At 40.1% G+C, this 13,641-nt stretch overlaps 1 protein-coding gene across 2 annotated transcripts in view; it reads left to right on the top strand.

Moving 5' to 3' along the window:
* Positions 1-13,641, top strand: part of LGR4 (leucine rich repeat containing G protein-coupled receptor 4) — a 56,929-nt gene that overhangs the window by 40,277 nt on the left and 3,011 nt on the right. For both annotated transcript variants that reach the window (XM_015863442.2, XM_015863444.2), the window contains exons 5-17: positions 2,239-2,454; positions 2,892-2,963; positions 3,943-4,011; positions 4,613-4,684; positions 4,771-4,842; positions 5,521-5,589; positions 5,868-5,939; positions 6,299-6,364; positions 7,530-7,601; positions 8,458-8,529; positions 8,817-8,942; positions 9,958-10,079; positions 10,705-10,779. In XM_015863442.2, the coding sequence (XP_015718928.1) occupies positions 2,239-2,454; positions 2,892-2,963; positions 3,943-4,011; positions 4,613-4,684; positions 4,771-4,842; positions 5,521-5,589; positions 5,868-5,939; positions 6,299-6,364; positions 7,530-7,601; positions 8,458-8,529; positions 8,817-8,942; positions 9,958-10,079; positions 10,705-10,779 (1,175 nt within the window). The remainder of the gene's footprint in view (positions 1-2,238; positions 2,455-2,891; positions 2,964-3,942; positions 4,012-4,612; positions 4,685-4,770; positions 4,843-5,520; positions 5,590-5,867; positions 5,940-6,298; positions 6,365-7,529; positions 7,602-8,457; positions 8,530-8,816; positions 8,943-9,957; positions 10,080-10,704; positions 10,780-13,641) is intronic.

The following is a 13,641-nucleotide window of genomic DNA, read 5'->3' as shown; positions in this document are numbered from 1 at the left end:
GGAGAAGAAAGACAGGTAATTTCTAGTTGTTGTTGTTGTTTTGTTTTGTTTTTTTTTACTGAAGCAGAGCCCCAGGCCTTTTTTCCTCTACCCTTTTCCCCTCCTTTTTTTATTATTATCACCAGACATTTAATTTCTCTGAAATATTCCAGCCTTGATGCAGGCTAAAAGCATTCAAACACAATAGTGTACACACCTGTCAGACCATGGGGCAACTGATAAAGGGATGCCAGCCTATGAACCATAGGAATGAGCTCTTTGAAGTGTAGCTTTAGAGTTAATGGCACCTCACTCATCTTAGGAAAGAGCCTTTTGGCTGCTATTTTGTAAATTCCTGCTTATATTGGCCTATTTGCTGCTTGATTTCATCCACTTCTCAACTTTTTGTTTTATGGAAATTCTGGTGTTGACATGTTTTCCCTAATTACTGGAAATATTCAATATATGCCATATGCATTGCAAAGCAAGACCCTCTTCCACAGCCTTGGGGATTTTAGGTGGAGATTTCTTGAGACACTGTGACTGTGCTTTTCTTATTCCTCTGAATTTGCCATATATTTTAAATTTTGGGGGGAATAATAATTAGGCTAATGCTGACCACTGTGGTAAACCCAGCATTTTAACGTTGTAATTGTTCAAGGTTGATTTTGGTGCAGTAAGATGTTCCCTTACAGGTTTGTACAGGGCTGAAATGAGATGTCTCAGGTGGATACAGGTGGAGCGGTGTAAAGCAGTGCGTCCCCTCTACTGACCCTCCCCTCTGCCCCCAGCTTCCGAGTACAGCCCACTGGGACAGACTGGCTCCTGTCCTCTGCTCCTGGGTGCAATGCAGGAGGTGGAGTGCAGAAGCCCCCTTGCTGACATGGGGACAAATGTGGAGCAGTCACCTGCTCTGTGTTGTGAGCCCTGGCAGGGACAGGGCAGATGGCTGCAGGCAGAGGCTTCTTAAACTGATCCAGCTAGATTTTCAAGAGCATGTCTGATCATGGCTTGAGGAGTGCACCGAGTGCTTAATATAACTCAACCTGCACTGTGCTGATCTGTATCACAGTGAGCATCGATGTTAATGGAGTGGATATGAGTCTGTCTCCCCAGACAGCAGTGAACACACCATGACTGGTATGCAGTCACTTCAAACCAGTTATACAAGGTGTTTTCTTCCGTGCTGGCTGTGAAGCCTCCATCTTTCAGAGCGGTGCTGATCCAGAGAGTGCAGCTTCAGTTTCAGTGTTCATTACTAAAGCCAGGCATTGCATCCTGTGGATGGGGGCTCTAAGCAGGGCACCACAAGTAAAACCAGCACCTCTTGTCACTGGGGTTTCATGGCTGGGCCTTAGCTAAGGATACACGTTTCACCTCCATGGTGTCCAGGTGCGGAGTTTTTTTTCCTTTGGATGCTTTGAAATATGGAGAAGCTGTGAAACCCAGTAGCAGAGGTGAGCCGGAATTGTAGCAAAATTGTCTTGTATGGTTTGCAGTTCTTTGGATAAAAAAGACTGTGAAGTCATTGCTACTGCTAATATTTGAGATCAGAGTGAATTTGGGGAAAAATCCAATGGCAAATCCAATAATGTGCAACACCAACCGGTGCTAGGGTTCTGTTTTCCATTTCTTGTGGAGCATGATAGGAGAGATCAGCTGCCAGAGTGAAAGAAAGGTCTCATTTAACTGACAGCATACAGTGTTCTATATGGCAATGTGATTTTTTTTTAAACTCTGACTTTGTTCAGACACTGCTTTTAGTAATCCTATTTTCTAAGGCAGTTGCTTGAGTTGTGCAGGAGTACCCAGGCCAATATATAGCAGTATATCATGTTATTGACATGATAGCTATAGAGATAGTTGGTTCAAAGCAGTAACTGCCTCTGTAGTTTCTCATACAATATCAAGTTGCCATTTTAAATGCTTGTCCTTATGGGAGCAGGAGGGCTGGTAGGAAGGAGGTTTCTCTTGTGTCCAGTTCACTTGTTTAAGCCAACTGTAAGCATAAAAATTGGTTAAAATGTTTTAAATGGAGAAGAAATAGTTACAGGGCTTTCAGTTATGTGCTTTTCATGTGACTTGGAAGAGTTCTCATGTGTCACTTCAGTAAGCACTCAGACTTTTTGGTATTAAATAATTTCACTATAATATGTTCAAGGTAACAAAAATGTGTGCAAGTAATAAGACTTGAAACTACTCTTCTATTTACTTGTACTTCATGGCTTGACTGTGCCAATTCTCTCTGTTTTCACCCAGGCGTTTGGATGCGAACCACATTACAGCTGTTCCCAAAGACAGCTTTGAGGGGCTGGTGCAGTTGCGTCACCTTTGGTTGGATGACAACAGTTTGACAGAAGTTCCCATCCATCCCCTGAGCAACCTCCCCTCCCTGCAGGCGCTGACGCTGGCCCTGAACAAAATAACGCACATTCCTGACTACGCGTTCACAAACCTTTCAAGTCTTGTTGTTCTGTGAGTATTTGTGACTTTACTGGATGGATCACTCAGATTCTCCCCACTTAGATAAGTATTTCAAACAAGCGGCTGTCAGAAAACAGTTTCGAAGATATTAAAAGAAAATATTACCTGCCACAGACTGTATTTCTCTCCAGTCTTAGATGTTTCCAGAGATTAATATTAAATTTTTTTTTATTTATACATTTAAATCATATTTTATCACATTTCTGGATAGCGAGTAAAGGTCTAAAATAGGTTGTCTTGCCTGCAGGCAGCCCGTTCTGTTCCCATACAAGAGTGAAATATGTCTTGAAGTGAAAGACATTCTGCCTAATCCATCCCATGTAATGTTTTTTCTAACCCATTATACAGATTTCACAGAATTATCTGCTGATTCATTAACTTATATGCAGTCATTCACTTGTTTTCATTTTTGCTTTGTTCTTTGTTAGACATCTTCATAACAACAAAATAAAAACAATAGGAAAGCACTGTTTTGATGGTTTGGACAACCTTGAAACCTTGTAAGTATGCTTCTTAAAGTAATTCTTTCTTCAGTGTGATTCTTCTCATTCACAGCCTACTCAAGGTTACTTTACTGTTGCAATGAAGATTTTGCAAATAAGGCTTGTGTGCAGCACAACACATAACTCCCACACTTGTGTTCAACTCAGGTTTCGGAAGTGAAGGCTAATATCAGTGCAGTGCTCCACCAAAAGTAATTAGCTCTGTTGAGAAGCGGGTAAATATTAGCCTGGGTGAAAAGTCACGCTGGATGGCGTGGCTCTTAATGTTCCTAGTACTGATCTAGCTGGTGTAACTTTGCACAGCACTCCACTGACTCAGGCGTATATATCAGAAGTGTTTGAGAGGCCCTGTATGTGATAAGGGACAAATATTTGTTTCTTGCATTTGCTGTGGGATTAAACTTATTTAAAATACGCTGTCAAATCCATTGTGAGGCAAGAGGAAGTTCCTCAGTGGGCTGTCTTTCTGCTGCTCCTTTCTTACTGGTACATTAGGGTTAGGGTTAGCTGGAAACTGTCTTGCAAATGTCCTGGCAGCTCCTGAATGAATGTGTGCACTGTTCCAGTGTGATGGCATTTGCTTCTGATTCTCTTTAATATTTAGAATCAATTTTGTTGCAAGAGATCTGCTATTGCCCAATGGCTTACTTAGTTCTTATGTTCTAAGTTCTAATGAACATAGTTCATTATTTTTGCAAGTTAATCTGAAGGGTAAACCTGTGAAATGTAGTGCGCTTTGTTGCGAACAACTTGACTTAGCGTGAATAATCCTTCTCAAGTAACTTACTGAGTTAATTAGCTGGTTGGAAGGCATGTAATAGGTGAGAAGACTGAAACTAAGTCAAAAATGAAGTTATTCTGCAGTGTGGTTAATGATGCTTTGAGAACTTTTCACTTGCGTGGAGTTGTCATAAATAAAAATGATTTTAACAGTTCCTAACTAAATATTTTAACTTTCCTGCTTTGTTTCCTCCAGGGATTTAAATTATAATAACATGGTGGAATTCCCCGAAGCCATAAAAGCACTCCCAAATCTAAAAGAGTTGTGAGTATTGCCCGTTATTCCTTTTCACCTGTTTTCTCTCTCCTTCCCATAAATAAAAAAGGAAAAGAAATTCCCAGATTTAAGAACGTTCATCTGATTATGCAGCAACCTCGATCAGATGAAGTTATGCTAAGTGATGCTATAATTAAAGGCAAATATAATCAACGACTACAGAAGGGAGCCTGCTGAAAATGATTTTGGAGTTATACAACCTAGGAATGTATTCAGGAGTACCATTAGCATAGATGTTAATCAGGAGCAGGTTTTGGCCTCCAGTAGCAGAATTATGTATTCACTGATCGTGTGTCTTCCTTGTCCCCTCCTTCAACAGAGAAGCAAACAAGGGAAAGCATAAGATCACGTTTTGGACAGAATAATTTCTTTCTAGTGAAACGCTTTCAGTTCAGCTGAGAGCCATAGACAGAGATCCTGCCTTCACACTTACTGCCACAGTTTTACATAGCCATATTTAACTACAATCTGAATTTTGCAGGGCTGGGAATTGCATAGGTGTAGTGTATCTACCCAGAGAAAATGACTGGAGGTTGAATCTGCTGGCAATATGTTTCTAAACGTGGGTTTTCTTTCCTACTATCTTTAGGGCATTTCACAGTAACTATATTTCCATAATTCCCGATGGGGCATTTGCAGGAAACCCCCTTCTAAGAACGATGTAAGTAATTTTCATGCATCTATTCTTAGTCTGTAGCAGACAATGACTGTAAGAGCAGTGATTGAAACATGCTTTTCATTTCCCAGACATTTGTATGATAATCCTTTGTCTTTTGTGGGGAACTCAGCGTTTCAGAATCTGTCAGATCTGCATTCCCTGTAAGTATCATCTCAACTTGAATAGTCCAATACACAGACATGAAATGTTATGGCTAAAGAATGAAATTAGCAGAATATCCTGGCTGCTTCTAGCTCTTCCTGCACAACTCTTTTAGCAGTTAACGGGTAACAAACGTTGTTGTTGTTGTTAGGAACGTGCAGTTTCATAAGAAGCTCTGGTAAATACGTTTTACAACTTCTTTTTTTTTTTAATCTTTGTTACCTTGCGTAAGACATAACCTCAGGCCAAATGCTCAGGTTCTTACTTCAATAAACTCCAGTATCGTTTTGAACAGAGGTGTACATTGTGAGAATGTTTTGCAGGTTAGCACATGCATGCTTTCAAATGATGTCAGGTCTGGGGGTGACAAGTAACAAAACAGAATGCGATGCCAACCTTTGAAACTACAAACTGCCTGAGAGTTTATGCCCTTCTCGTAGGTGTTTTCATGTAATGCTTTCCAATTCAATGAGTTCCAGTCTTTTCTAAGAGGAAAAATTTAGTTAGCAGATTATTAGTATAAGAAGCACTTAGAATAGCTCGATGTATAAAATTTGAGCAGTAATAGGGGTGTTAAGAGTGCCTCCTTAGTGAAAATATCTACCTGAAAGCAGGACTTCATGTCATAATTTATTTGCATGGTAGTTGACAGCTAATTTTTGTGGCAACTTTTTTAGGGTCATTCGGGGTGCCAGCATGGTGCAGTGGTTTCCTAATTTGACAGGAACCGTAAACCTGGAGAGTTTGTAAGTATCTTCTGCAGGGAAAAAAAACCATGTTCCTTTCTTAATTGTTATTTTGCCTGATTTGAAATGATTGGGATGTGATTTAGGGTAGGGGATCTAGAGAGCAACTCAAGTAGATGTCCTGTTCTTGTCACTAAATGCCTGAATGCCTTAATCCAGAACCTGACAGCTAAAAACACCATCCTAGCTCTAGATGCAGTCCTAGATAGGCTTGTTATGTTACACTATCGACAATGCAGATACTGATATATGGTGTTTTGATATATTTTTTTCCATAGAACTCTAACGGGGACCAAGATAAACAGCATTCCTGTTAACTTATGCCAAGAGCAGAAGATGCTACGAACTTTGTAAGTGCACGCATTTTGCTCCTATTTTCATTTGGATGAAAATGTTTTGATGTAGAGAATGTAGTGCTAATTTGAAGGAGGAGTATTGTTCTGATAGTATTAAAAAGGCAAGACTAAAAAAAATACTAAGAATATGTTTAAAATAAATGCAAAAAAAAAAACTGGAAAATGCTACCATTTGGGAGCACAATTTGCATACCTTCTGGCCACTCGAATCTAAGCATGATTTTATATGACAGCTCTCAGAATTCAGGGAGCTTACACGGTATGATTTTCTGCTATGCGTGTATCCAGCGATGAGATGTTCCAGGTAGAACAGAGTTAATCTAAGCATCCTCTTTCTATTTCCTGTTTTGAAGGGACTTGTCTTATAACAATATAAAGGACCTCCCAAGTTTTACAGGCTGCCACTCCTTGGAAGAAATGTGAGTAGAAACACAGAGTGGTTATCTTTATTACCTCTTTAGTACACTGTGTCCCGATCTCCAGAAAAGTTTTTGCTTTGCTTTGGATGATAAATACGCTTCTAAGATTAAGGCCCTGTGGCTGTGTCAGTTCAAGCAGCTCAGGTTTAATTGTTCCTGTAGCACAAAAAAGAATGAAGGACACATGAATCTTGAATTTTGTAGAAGTATTGCTATGTGCACAAATGTAATGAGTGCTTAGGTGTTTTCCTCCCTGCCTTGTGTTTCTTCTGTACTTCAGTTTCCTTCAACCAACAGCCTGTGCTCAGGTAAAATACTTCCTGTAAGGTGCATTTTCTTTCTTAAAACCTGTCTTTGTTCTCCCTTATTTCATTGGTATAAGGCTGCTTAAGCTTTATTTCTAGACCCTATGCATTTTTTTCATCTACCAGTATTCCTGCTTCTCTTTAAACCTCCCTTGCTCTCGACTTTCTTAATACTTAATGAGATTGGGAATGATAGGCCTCTCACAGGTCCTTCCTACTTTTCTCTGACATCTTTGGGCTCACTGTATATGGTTATTGCTGTAAAACATCTGGCAAAGCATTTCCAGAGCTCATGGTGTGTGAGGAAAGCCAGTTACTCTCCAACAAAGGCACCACTGATGTAACCTTTGTCAGAATGTGTTGTTGCTGTATACACAAGAGAGACTAATGGAGTTTGTTGGAAAGAGACATTGAGAGCAAATGAACTGGAAGTATAATTTGCCCATTGGTTCTTGAAGCATTTCTCAGCATTTTCCTTCCATAAATCTCTATATTGAGAATTGAAAGTGCACCCAGGGTTAAAGTATCCTAAACATTCCTTGAAGAGTTGAATAGATTTGTGTTAAATCCTCAGTGGCTCTTGATAGTTTTTCAAGTGCTGCTTTTCACTTGGAAGTAATAACATTCACACTCAGCACTCTTCTTTAAGTTATAAGATCTGTGAATTGAGATGGAGTAAAGGTGCCACAAATGAGCATCATATTTGTGCTGTTGTAGCTAACATGAAATGTACTTTCTGTAAGGGGAAACTTAGAAAACACCGTGCCTTTGGGAAGGCTACTTTTTCTTCTTAGCAGCCATCAAGCTATCCCTTGGTTTGAAGTTAGCCTGTTTGCCAATTAAGTTTTGTTTCTTCACAGTTCCTTACAGCATAATCAAATCCATGAAATCACAGATGATACCTTTCAAGGACTGTCCTCCCTTCGCATACTGTAAGTGTGCATAGACACATACTGAATAAAACAAAACAATCTCTCTGACTCCAGTGTAAACTGAGGTTGGGTTTGGTGTTGCAAATCTCATACTATACTGGCAGCTGCCAACTTTACACTCCATTTTGCTTTTGTAGACGTTCACATGTATATGTACCTAAAGATAATTTTTTTGGCAGTCTGCTGTTCTGCATTATATGCTATTTATTGGAGCATTCTGTTTTCCTTGAGAGGAGCAGACCAGTAATCAAAATTATTCCCTACCTTCACATGTCTAGCTGTATGAAGATTACATAGAAACAGTGAAGTTATCAGGGGGAAAAAAAAAAATGAGAAGTTGACAGGGGTTTTGAAAGGAGTATCTTAATAGAAATCATAGCGATCCAGCGGGAGCTGTATCTGGATTTTGAAATCCAACAAGGTAGATGCCCTTGTCTTTGTTCTGTTCCCCCACCCTTTCTGCCTTGCCCTGCTGCAGGTGTGCTTGTCACCAAAGTGATCTTCCTGGCACCTTCAGCCTGGGAATGGGTGACGCCAGAGCCTGCCTCTGCCTTGGGAGCACCTGCTGAGCTGCCAGGGCTGAGGAAAGGAGTAAAGGGAGTTCTAGTGGGATGCAGTTACTACCTTGGGAATGGGGTGAAGCTGGTTATGGCTGCCTGTCCTAGAGGTTCAGTTGCTGCTGCACCTGTCTGACTTGGGGAGAGAAGGGAAATGGGAGGGTTGTTTGGCTTTTCTACCAGAGGTATAATGGATGTGCCATTGTGTATGATAGATGTACTTTTTCTCTGAACAGTGCTTGTTGCAAAGGTTAGATGAAACTGCTAAATAATCACACTTGGCTTTCCTTTCATTGCAGTGACCTCAGTAGAAATCGAATCCATAAGATCCACAAGGAGGCTTTCACAACCATTGGAGCTATTGTTAATCTGTAAGTAGGCTGTTCTTTACAGTAACCTCCTCTCTCTGTCAATAAGTTGCTGAGATAGTAAATGCTTTTAGCTTAAAACTGGCATGTGTCCATCATAACATTTCATTTCCATGAATCATGAAACCTCTTGCTAGCAGAATCTATGCAGGGTGTACTCATACAGAACAAGGCATGCTCTAAAGTGCCTGCAACACTGAGAGTCTTTTTCCAGACCACAGCTTTGGTGTGAGACCCTGAAGACTTCAATCTTACGTTGTTGTAACACTGTCTTATTATTCACATTTTAGAGACCTGAGTTTCAATGAACTCACCTCAGTTCCAACAGAAGGATTAAGTGGATTGAACCAACTTAAGCTTGCAGGAAATTCTGAGCTGAAAGAAGCTTTGGCAGCGAAGAACTTTGCAAAGCTTCGGTATGTTGGTTAATAGCACTACAATACCTCACTTGCTTCCTCGCTTACTTAGTAGCAAGCAATTTGACAACAAATGAAGCCAACTTAGATAATATGAAAAATGATCAGGCCCTTCAACAAGTTCTGTAGTGCCTCAGTGTTGACATCCCAACTGTTCTGAGAGAAATGCCACTTGCAGACTATTTTCCTAGAACCTGCTATATTTTTCTCCACCACTTTTTAGGCAGATATAATCATCTGACTTTACAGCAGTGGTTTGGATAGATTCCATTTGTTACTGAGCTGAGCACATCTGTCTTTCAGTGTGTGGAAAATGGGAACAGACTTGCAGGTGCCTGATTCCATAATCACTACACTTGATGCATACGCTGTTTATTCTTGGAGGTGAATGATAAGGGGAACAGTAATCATTCAAAGGGAAACCTGTTAGTGATTTCAATATGTGGTGGATTATGAGGCGGTGAGCTGATTTCCATTTTGAAAGATCTTTCTACACGTTGATATTTCCCTCCTCAAGAAGCAGTTAAAAATTGTTTCCTCTACTGCCCAATGGAAAAACATGGTGATGAAGATGCTGCTGATTTGTGTAAGGCTACCGGAGATTTCCATGTCACTCTTAGAATTAGGCCTCAGCAATCCCATGGAAACGGCAGATTAGCTTTTTGTTTGTGTGCTTTTTTTCATTAATTTGCTATTCTAATTTGTATGGCAACACCACAAGCATTGGTCAGAGTTTGTTTTTTATAAGGAGGAAAAGAAGTGAAGGGAGCAAAACACCATAGAATTGTGTTTGTACTCCTTGTTACTGGTGGGACTTGCATGCATCACCAGTCCTTTATCTTGTGGAAAAAAATCCTCAGAAATGGTTACAGTTGATCCAGCTGCAATTTCTGTTCTTAATGACTGTGACAAAAAACATATTTTTAGCACTAAGCGTGCCCTTAATATATTTAATAGGTGATAAACCTTAAAGTAGCAACAGGCAACAGTCTTCATTGTTTGACCTGTTTTTCAGGTCTCTATCTGTACCATATGCTTACCAGTGCTGTGCGTTTTGGGGCTGTGATTCTTACTTAAACTCAAATGCTGAAGATTCTAGTCACCAAGATCAAGATGCCAAAGGGGATCGTGAAAAGAGTAAGTGCACTCATCCTAATGAGGAACACGCCAGACCAAGTAACAGTATGTGTTGTCCTTGAATAAGCAAACATGGAAAAGCTGGCTCAGAAAGTGCTAAGCAATTGCTTGCAGATAGATAGGTGCCGTGTTCTACCTTTTCTAACTTGTGAAGTGGGTTTATCTGATAGTGTGTGATGTGCCCATTTGTTTGGTTTTGGTTTTTTTTCTTTTGGTTACAACCGTATTAAACTTCCAGGATTGTTTCTGTCATTTTGTGCCAGAGCAGAAATGTTCTTGTGATTTCAGTATTTCAGCTCTCACATTCTGAAAGCTTGTCCTTGCACTGTCTAGTTCGAGGCCGATAGGTCTTGTCCCTGGTGATGAAAGATGATGTTTCTTTATTACAATGCACTGTGAGCAGCTACAACAGGCAGTAGTAACTTAAACTGCTGCAGCAATTTCTGCACTGATTATTCAAACCTATGGGTCGAACCAGAACTGCTCCACTTGTTATAGGCTTGAAAGCTGGAGAAGCGTTAGGTCTTTGATCTTTCAAAGCTATGTTTCTGTCCTAGACAGCTTCATTAGATTTCATTTTTTTTCTTTCTTCGACTGATCTGTTTTTCATTTTACTTGGATACAGCTGATGCAGATGGTGTAAGAAACGAGGAAAATGTGGAACTGGGTCAGACTATTATTCACTGTACACCAGCAACAGGTAAATCTAATGAAGTGCTTTTGCTACATATTGAACTTCATGCATGGTGTTATGCGAACAGCTGTCTGCAGAAATGTGCTTCGTTCCTCATTCAATCCATATAGAGAAGGTTAAGTTCTGCAGCACTTGGGAAACTTAATTTGATGCTAATGTTGTTTTGGATGAGCAGTCACAGAGATCTGGCTCAGCTTTAGACATGGCACTGTATGGGAGAACTATGGTACCAAAAAACTGAAGTTAGTTTTCATAAGCAGAACATACCAGACCGTGCTGTTACATTTGGAGCTTGCAGTGTTTAATGCACTGCCCCCTAATTCTGTGTTACTCTTGCCAGTGAAGTATCTGTAAAGCAGATGATATGAATGCTCATCTGTTTCAACAAGAAGTCAGCCTTTTAAGAGCTTAAACTCCTGTCATTGGGGTTTAAACTATGCCTGGCCATGTTCTTCTAGCCATTCTATGGCAGCATTAACTGACAGCAGAGGGCTTTTGCAAGTAGCTGGAGTAGCATCTTAAACTGCTGTGGATATTGGTACAATGAGTACCCTTATTGGCGTACCAGAACTCCAGTTTGGGCTTGAATGGCTCAGGAGTGTTGAAAGTCTTTGATCTTGAAGACAAATGTTTCCAGGCAGTTTCATTGTTGCCCTTCTGCTTATCTTCCTTCCACTATGCGTTTCCACACACGGTTCTGCTCAGCTCCTAATGTGCTGGCTGTGGTGCCTCCTACTTCCTCACCCTTGTCATGGGCTGCTGAGAAAAGATATACACATCTTGAGTCCTCCTGTTTGCATGGATTGGAGTGCATAGATCAGGGGAGAAATGAAGCTTCCAGTGAAGCTGATTCTGGACCATCAGAAGTTTTCCAAGTTTTATTCTTTTTTTCCTAGACGGGTATTTTACATCCACTTTGAAAACTCGCCTGTGAGCTCTCCATCTTTTGAGACAGCTCTAGCTTTAGTGTACAGAATACTACAAAGATTTCTAAATTACAGTAAAAAATAATAATAATAATGTGGTCATAAAGTCAAGTACACTGCTAACGTACTGTATGCTTTATGAGAACTGATTTGTCCAGTTGCTGCTTGTGTACTTTGAGCTCCTGTTTACAGAATGAGAGTTCAGATGATATGTTACACAGGTTAAATCTTTAAAGCCTTTGGCTCTCTTTTTGCCCATACCTGAGATGCCGTAGCTCCACAAGGAGCGAAGAGCTTGTTTTACAAGTTCACAATTTGCCTTGTTTTTCGCCAGTCCCTCCCATGCTAACAACTTATTTTCCCTGCTGTGCTGTTGTCTGGTCATAAGTAGGACACTCCACCCACCACCTAAATTCTGAGTCATTGCTCATCCTGTAGATCCACTTTCCACTTTGCCTAATGGCAGGAATGGATTGCTGAACTCAAGCAGCAAAAGTTATTCTCCCTAGGACAAATTTTCCCAGTGGGTTTGGAACGTTCTTGTTCTTTGCACCGATTAGAGAACAGACTTCAAATTGATTTTTGGAAGCACAACTCGCATTTTAAAATGTCTGAAGTAGGAAGTTGTTTTTATTTTTAAGTATACTCAGTTTAGATCCCTTGAGGAATACCTGCAGAAAGAAAAGGAGGAAAGGGAGAGAGATTTACTGCTTGTTCTGCTGGTCTGATAATCCAATTAGCAGTATTATTTCTTACCCAGAAATTAAGCTTGCTCATTCAAACAAACAAGAAGATTCTTTCTCATCTTGTCACCTCAGTTATTTCTGCAGGTTGCTCGAGGCCTTGGGAGATGTTTGTGCTGACATTGAAGCTTTCTCTGCAGAAAGCATTAGGATTGGGTTTTTCTTGCCTTTCACTTACCTGAAAGGAGGGTGGGAGCTGGGATCCGGGGCTCTGGATGCACAGCTCAGGAGCTGTTCTACAAGCCCTGTTTGCAGCGAGGATTGGTGGCTTTTTGCATTGCCTTCAGCTCACAGAGAGCCTGACTGCACAGAGGGATCCCTTGGTATTGTGTTTAGGACAATTAGCAGAGCCTAAAGGGGATAAAGGAGAGGTTAAATTCTTCTAATTGTTACATAAAATCAGTGGGATTTCCCTATGGAATAAACAGCAATTAGAAGGATTAGAAGGGTAAGCAGAAAAAGGTGACCTTTTTTGCTGGTCATTCCTCATATTATTTTTCTTGTTAGACATTATTATTTAAACTTTTCTTCTTTTACCACTTAGTTCTTCACCTCAGTGGCAAAAGAAGAAGAAAATCCCATTCTTCGTATGTGGCTTTCCAAATTCACACAGCCCTCCTGGAAGACAGAGTTGGGGAGAGGACTCATGGTGAATTCCTGTCCCCATTAAAGCTGATAAATTGAATTTGTCAGCTCTTTTACACATGTTTCCTTGTGACCAAAAGCAACTCCAGAAGGCACATTTGTAAAGCGTGTTTTCAGAGAGCATGTTAATTTAAAAAGAAAAAAAATCCTTACCCCTTATAGGTTGTTTTTCAACTTTTGATTTTGTAGAGTTGTCAACTTTATAAGGAAAAGTACGAAATCTCAGAGAAAAAACCAAACACACAAACCATAATGAAGTATGTAGGTGACACTAATAAAAGCTATTTTGAGGAGCTAAAAGGTAATTAATTGTGTTTACCTAGTTTGTTTATTTAAAGTATTCCCAAGTGACCATTCATCGCAGTAATTACTATTTCAGGCATAATTAATTAGTAAATAGCTTCAGCAGAACAGCTTACTTTCAGCTGACCTATTTAGCAGTTCAGCTGGGTACTCTATTCATCGTAATTAATGAACGAGTAGTGCTCTTGTAAAACACTTGAAGATCTTGCTTATTAAGGCACAGGATATTTTTTTCTTTCTCCTAAATTGGT

This window comes from Coturnix japonica, chromosome 5 (genome assembly GCF_001577835.2).
Source record: "Coturnix japonica isolate 7356 chromosome 5, Coturnix japonica 2.1, whole genome shotgun sequence".
Lineage (NCBI taxonomy): Eukaryota > Metazoa > Chordata > Aves > Galliformes > Phasianidae > Coturnix > Coturnix japonica.
The sequence above is the reverse complement of the archived record's forward strand: the minus strand, read 5'-3'. Positions and strand labels throughout refer to the sequence as shown.